Source organism: Brassica napus, unplaced genomic scaffold (genome assembly GCF_020379485.1).
Source record: "Brassica napus cultivar Da-Ae unplaced genomic scaffold, Da-Ae ScsIHWf_2556;HRSCAF=3303, whole genome shotgun sequence".
In the NCBI taxonomy this organism is placed as follows: domain Eukaryota; kingdom Viridiplantae; phylum Streptophyta; class Magnoliopsida; order Brassicales; family Brassicaceae; genus Brassica; species Brassica napus.
Window position 1 is genome coordinate 17,706 of NW_026015872.1, and position 7,017 is coordinate 24,722.

The 7,017-nt window shown below is 44.5% G+C and overlaps 1 protein-coding gene across 1 annotated transcript; it reads right to left on the bottom strand.

The window, feature by feature from the left end:
• Positions 1–5,878: 5,878 nt before the first annotated feature.
• LOC106409133 (SKP1-like protein 3) lies at positions 5,879–6,590 on the bottom strand. Its single transcript, XM_013849814.3, has 2 exons — positions 6,232–6,590; positions 5,879–6,153 (listed from the first exon to the last, which is right to left on the bottom strand). Exons 1-2 carry the CDS (start codon positions 6,541–6,543, stop codon positions 5,980–5,982), a joined length of 486 nt encoding a protein of 161 aa, XP_013705268.1. The 5' UTR covers positions 6,544–6,590; the 3' UTR covers positions 5,879–5,979.
• Positions 6,591–7,017: the final 427 nt, after the last annotated feature.

Consider the following 7,017-nt stretch of genomic DNA (forward strand, 5'->3'; position numbering starts at 1 on the left):
TTCTGAACACGTCGGAAGAAAGCACGCGGATTTCAGGTCAGCAAGGATGAGATCGAAATCTCCATCCACGACTGCCAAATCTCCCTTGCAGCCGGACAGTCGGGCCTCTTCGGCCTCTAAGGTCGGAGGAGTCTCACTTTGGAACGGTTGACCACGGCCATCCCGCCCTCGATCGTCGCCAAGGCTAAATCTTGTTCCGAATGCATTCGAGAGAGCCCGAAAGGCGGAGATCTTCGCCAAGCAAGCTTGGAACTCAGAACAAAGAGCGTCCTTGAACTCTCAAATCCCACGGCTCACTAATCCTGCATCGCCCTCGATCTGACGCTGAAGACGACGCACCTCCGAAGATTTGGCCTTCCTGGCTTTCTTCTCCTTAAGAAATGAACTCACCGTCTTCCCGAGGTCCCTCTCGAGCTCCCCTATCGCGACCTCAAGTTTCGACACTTTCACGGAGTGAGAATCCTTGACTGCCGTCAGCATGGCCTCGGTTTCGGACCATCTACCCTGAAGTTCCAACAACTCCCCGGCAAGACGACTGGTCTCAGAACCGCACTCGCTGATCATCCCGTCGATCAACGACACGAACTGCGAAACGAGAAGAAAGTTAGGAATTCTTTGTCTTTTAAAAAAATATATAACAATCAAGAAAGTAAGTGAGCGACAAACCTTTCCGCGAAGCCCCGACGCTATGCTCGAGCCTCCTTGCTGCGAAGATTCCCCGTCACCACCCTTGGTAAACTTCCTCTTCCGGCCCTTAGGCTGAGTAACCGGAACAACACTAGGAGCGTGCAGCCCTAGAACGATCTTCTTCCTGGCCGGAGGAGGTGGCATAGAGTCAGCAGCCCTCTCCTTATCTTCGACGAGAATCGGAGTCGTGGACGATCCAGCAGGTAAAGCCGAAGTATCCGGAACGACCGAGCCTGCGAGAGTTCCCGTATCTCGCGGAGTTACGCCCTCGGTCCCATGACCCGGAGCAACGGCCAGTGCAGAAGAGGACGGTAACTCGGCGCCAGCTCGAACATATTCTTCTCGGCTTGGCGACGAACTAATTTTTCTCGAAAGGAGAGATGATCAGCAACCAAGCCGGCGCTTCGACCGGAGAAGTCGGAATCGGCACCAGAGATGTAGCCTCACCCATCTCCACATCGGAACTTCGCTTGTCACCATGGGAAGAAGACATGTTAATAACAAGAGATTTGGAGCTAGAGAGTTTTGAAGGTTTGAAGAAGGGAAGGTGTGAAGTAAATGAAGGTGTGAAGCAAATGATTGACAAGAGCTCACTACTTAGAGAAGTATGGGCTCGTTTAATTATATTTTTTAATAAACATTTTCTCGAGATTTTCTTCCGCGGAGTTTGAAGTAAACTTCGTTCAATACGCCTAACTTCGCCGAAATCGTCAAACCGCCCGCAAGAGTCTCGACTCTAACGAGCTGGAGGGCTAACTGTTGGCGTCAAAAGCGGTTGCAACGAATTTAACATCAAAATCCCCGAAGAAGAAAACGTAGAAACCTTCTTCAACAAATACTTCTTCGAAATAGATTCTTCTTTACGAAAAGCTTTGCGGAAGAAACACGAGTCATCGGACAAGAGCTCGAAGAGGGTCGCTACGCAGCAACCAAACAATGTTCCGCTCGGTCGCTACGTAGCGACCGAGCTCTTCCGAAACATCGATACGACATTAGTCCAAGCGTTCTCGTCTACCCTTCGATGCTATCTCCCGAAGACCGTAGCGAACCCATTTCACGATTCCCCGCCATTCTAAGTTATCAAACTTTACCGTAAAAACCGCGGAAAGTTCGTTCTTTATCGAAAAAAGCCGTAATAAACGCTTCGACTCGGAAGACGGCCCAAAGGGACCTAAGACATGACTCGAAGCCCAACTTACGATTTCTTAACCAACAGCCCGTAAGCCGCATGACGGTTTACGCTTGGTTCGCAAAGAAAGATAAATGTCAAGTTTCCGCGGATAAATACGAAATTTTGATGATAATTACGAAGATCGGAAAAAATGGAATATCTCCATTTTTATGTTATGGCGGCTTAAGGGTAGAAAGGAGAAAAGCGTAAACCGACCTTGGAGCCAGTATATAAGGAGTCCTAGGCGAGAGGCATGTAGGAGGACTTTCACAGCAAACTTAGCACTTAGAGCAATTTTAGGCAATTTTCCGTTTTTGTTATTCGAGCTACGACTCAATTAGGTTTTTGCCGTCATAGGGTTTTAGAATTAGGAATCTTGCCAACAGCTCTCGTAGCCCAGACACTTACCTTGTTGTAAACGCTCAAACGCAGATTCGGAATAAGAACTATCTTCTCTCTTTTTTGATTTCTTATTTCATTACTGTTCTCGTTTCATGTTCTGATTGCTTGGCGTGTGGTATTAGCAGATATCCGGGACCTCTGGGAAATTAGGGTTTTCCTAGTTTCCTTATTTAAACAGAAATCGACAGTGCGAATTTCGGTTCCCACAGAGTACCGTCCGTAAGGGTTGTCATGTCATGACTGTGATCGAATGCGACTGGAAGTAGGGTCTTAATTTTCGAGCCGCGGTTGCCACTTCTAGCGCTAGCTTTTTCATTACGGGGTATCTAGTTTCGGCGTCTACCAATGATCTACTTACATAGTATATCGGTCTTTGTTCTCCGCTTTCTTCGTGGATTAGCACTCCGCTTACTGCATGTTCGGAAGTTACGACGTATAAAAGGAGGGTCTCTCCTGTGACCAGTTTTTATAGTACGTGCGGCTCACTGATATATGCCTTAAGTTCTTTTAGGGCGGAGTCGCATTCGGTGTTCCATTCGAACTTCTTATTTCCTTTCAATAGCTTGTAGAAAGGAAGGCACATGTCGGTTGACCTGGAGATGAAACAGTTTAATGCGGCTATTTTGCCGGTGAGGCACTGTACCTCTCGGATTGATCTCGGAGGCAGGGTATCGATGAGCGCCGCGATCTGTTTCGGGTTAGCTTTGATTCCCCTTTCAGTCACGAGGTATCTGAGGAACTCTCCGGAGGCTACTCCGAAAGTACATTTTGTAGGGTTCAGTTTCATTCTGAACTTGTTGAGAATGTTAAAGCACTCCTAGAGCTGGAGAACGTGGTCGCTGGCTCTTGATGACTTCACTAGCATGTCGTCTATGTAAACTTCCATCGTTTTTTCGAGTTGCGTGGAGAACATCTTATTTACTAATCTTTGGTAAGTGGCTCCGGCGTTCTTTAATCTGAATGGCATCACCTTGTAGCAGTACATGCCCCTCTCGGTGATGAAGCTCGTTTTTTCTTGGTCGTCGGGGTTCATAAGGATCTGATTATAGCCGGAAAATGCATCCATGAAGGAAAGTAGTTCGTGTCCAGTTGTGGCTTCTACCAGCCGGTTGATGTGTGGTAATGGGAAGCTATCTTTTGGGCATGCTTTGTTGAGATCGGTGAAATCGATGCACACTCTCCACTTTCCATTTTTCTTTTTTACTACGATTGGGTTTGCGAACCAGTCGGGGTATTGGATTTCGCGAACATAACCGATTTTTAAGAGCTTGTCTACTTCGTCGTTTACAGCCTTGGCTCGTTCGGGCCCCAGCTTTCTTTGTTTCTGCTTGACAGGCTTAAACATAAGGTCGACGTTTAGGTCGTGGGAGGTGATACTGATGTCGATTCCGGGCATGTCTACTACAGACAATGCGAAAGTTTTTTATTTTGCTTAAGAAAGATAAAAGGTCGCGCCTGACTTCAGGAGGGAGATCATTTTCGATGTTGACACCTTTTTCTGGGGAGCTTTCGTCTAGAGCGACGACGCTCAATAGGTCTCTGGCGGGGTCGTTTACCGTGAGATCACGTACGAGTGAGACATTCTCTCCTCGCTGGGGCATCCTTCGGAATCCGGTCATATAGCAGGTCGTGACTGTTTCTGGCTCCTGCGTATGGTTTCTTCGCCGGTTGGTGATAAAAACTTCAAGCATTGGTGATAAACCGAAGGGACCCCATCTGGTGTAGCCAGGGACGTCCTACGATGGCGTCGAACGGCATGAAATGATCAACTACGGTGAACCGGATCTCTAGTTCGACGTCGTAAGTATTGGTGGTTAGTGGCACAATCCCGAGTGACCGGACCGACTTTCCTTCGAAACTATTGAGGGGAGTCATTTCGTGATCGATTACTGGGGTCGGTTGGCTAATCGATCGCAGTATCTTTTGTGAAACGACGTTGACGGTGCTTCCGGTGTCTACGAGAATTTTCGTAAAGGTAGTGCCTGCAAGCTCCAACGTGATGACTAGGGCGGCGTCGTGGGCATGTCGAGCTTAGCGATTTCGTGTTCGTGGAAATTTACTGTCTCGATTTCTCGTGTTATTTCTTCGGAAGGCGCAATGCCCGGCTCGTTAGTTGCTTGTTGCGAGGTATCAGATCGTTTGTCACTGGAGATACAATCTCATCTTCGGAGAGAGATGCTTTGATCCTTCGTGTCGTGGACAATTTTTGACGACTTCGGTTTTCCCGATCTAGAGAGGTCGAGACTGGTCGATTCGATGCAATTGGATCGATGTGTGACTTGGATCCATAGTCGCGCTTAGGAAACTTAGATCGCTTTCTTAGAAAATATGTTTTTCGTTTATCATCCCCACAGTCGTCGCCAAAATGTAGATCCTAAAATCTACACTAAGAATTTGATAGTGATCGGGATTTTAATCTAGGGAAGATAAATGATGTAGGCAACGATATCTTAGAACACAACGATATAATCAGTTTCTAGTAAGCAAAAATAGACTTTTATTGATGAATAAGATCGACTACAATAAGTTAAACAAGGTCGAATATTACAAACGAGATCGTTAAGAGAAACGATCTAAAGATAGTTGAAAACAAGGTCGAGGTGTGGGTGTAGCTCTCTCTAGGGTTTTCAACGTGTTTTCTTCATGTGCCTCGATCTCCTTTTGTAGTGAATGGAGTCCGGGGTCTCCGCAACCGTTCCGTGGTCTTTGACTTCCCGAATCGGTCTATCCTTGCTCGTACTGGCCTCTTAGTTGCTTAACGTCGCACGGCCCAAACTGGCTCCGGTCCGTTTGGCATATGGACCAGAATTGGGTCCAACACATACCTCGTATGTTTTATGTTTTTAATTTGAATGCACTTTTTCAAAAAAAAAAAACAAAAAAAAAATTCAACTTAGCCAGAAGACATGGGCCATGGCTAGATACACATACACATCCTGTAACCAAGAAAATAGCTCACTAGACTTTCTCTGCTATTCGGGTTCACCTCAGGTCAGACCAGAAAGATCTCAAAGCGCATGCTTTGCTTGTCCTGAGCAAAGCAACAATGGAGACATATCTAACATCAACTACCCCCATCAATCTAATTCTCAAACTTCAATACAGAAGAAAGCATAAGGGTTTTGTTCCAAAAAAGGCAGAAGGGTGACTAGTGTAGCATCACGCCTCACTGGAGATGACACTGTCGACAACGTGAGCATCAATGCACCAAAAGGGTTACGAGTCAGAGTGATGCCAAGAAGGGTACACTTCAAGGAAATAGGAGATAAACTAAGCTACCAAGTGAAATTTTCATCTTCTACATCTACACTTAAAGAAGATGCGTTTGGTTCAGTCACATGGTCTAATGGAATGCACAGAGTTAGAAGTCCTTTCGTTGTAACAAGCAAAACTGATATATAATACTCCTTCCGTTTCATATTAAGTGTCGTTTTAGAGAATTTTTTTCGTTACAAAAAGTGTCGTTTTCGATTTTCAATGCAAAATTTATTTTTTTATTGGTTGAAATATAGTTAGGTGTAGAGGTAATAGTGTTTTTTTATAGGAAATGTACAAAATTAATTGTTTCCTTAATCCGTGTGCCAAACCTAAAAGAATAGTTATAATGAAGGGAGTATATTTTTCATAAACCATATATATAATAAAAGAGAAATAAGGTTTGTTACACACTCAATTATTCAAACCAAAAGAGAAAAGAAACAGCATAGCACAACTTCAAGTCACTCAAAGGCCCATGCATTCTCCTTGCGAACCTCAGATTCTTCCGCATCTGTGTAGTCTTTCTTGATGTGGAAGATTTCGCGAATCTGAAGCACAGTCTTGCCTCTCATCATATCGGCCACAGTCTTGCACGTTAGGTCAAGAAGTCCAGGGATGATCAGAAAGTTTGCAGCCTGCAAAACATATCATCAAAACCCTAACAGAATCATGCATGATTAGAAACCCTAATTGGCTAAGAAAGCGTGACTCACAAGCATGAGATCAAAGAGGAGAGGCTGGTCGACTTTGACGAAATCGGCGTCCCAAGTCTTGAGCTCGATGTCTTCGTTAGCACCGTAGGTGTCTTTGTCTCCGGCGTGGGCTTCGGCGGCTGCTTCGACGTGTTTCTTGCAGTACTCGATAACCTTGGCGAGGGTTGCACTGTTGACGTTTGCAAGAGGGATTCCGCCATCGGTGCAGTCGTCCTCGATCATGTTCTTGATCGTCTGACACTCGAGCGCAACGGCTTCATCGACCTCGAAAGATTTGCCTTCGGAGCTCTCGAGGATGATCTTCTTCGACATAGTTGGCAGAATATTCTAAAAGGCCGACAGGGAGATGAGATGATGAATGAATACAAAGGTAGGTGTGGATTGGTGCTTTATTTATAGGACCTGATTGTTAAAACTAGAGAATCTAAATTATATATTAACGTTGGTTTGTTGTTATCCAGGAAATGAAGAAAAAAAATGTAAATATATACTTCCAAAATTTAATATGAAATTTCCATCTTCGGATGAAGATACGGGTGAAAAAGATTTCAAAATTGTAAAGTAATTTTGGAAAATAAGGAAAGATAAATTCAAAGATTTTTTTTGGGTGAAACTAGGAACTATTGCTAGGCTGTAAATTCAAATACACTTAATATAAACCTGGCCATTGTACTAAAAGAATAAATATATCTTGAAATAAAAATGTATTTTTTCAAATTAAAAAATATGATTTCTTGCCTTGTTTATGTCCAATGCAATTTATAGACATATATCGTTAAGGCTGTC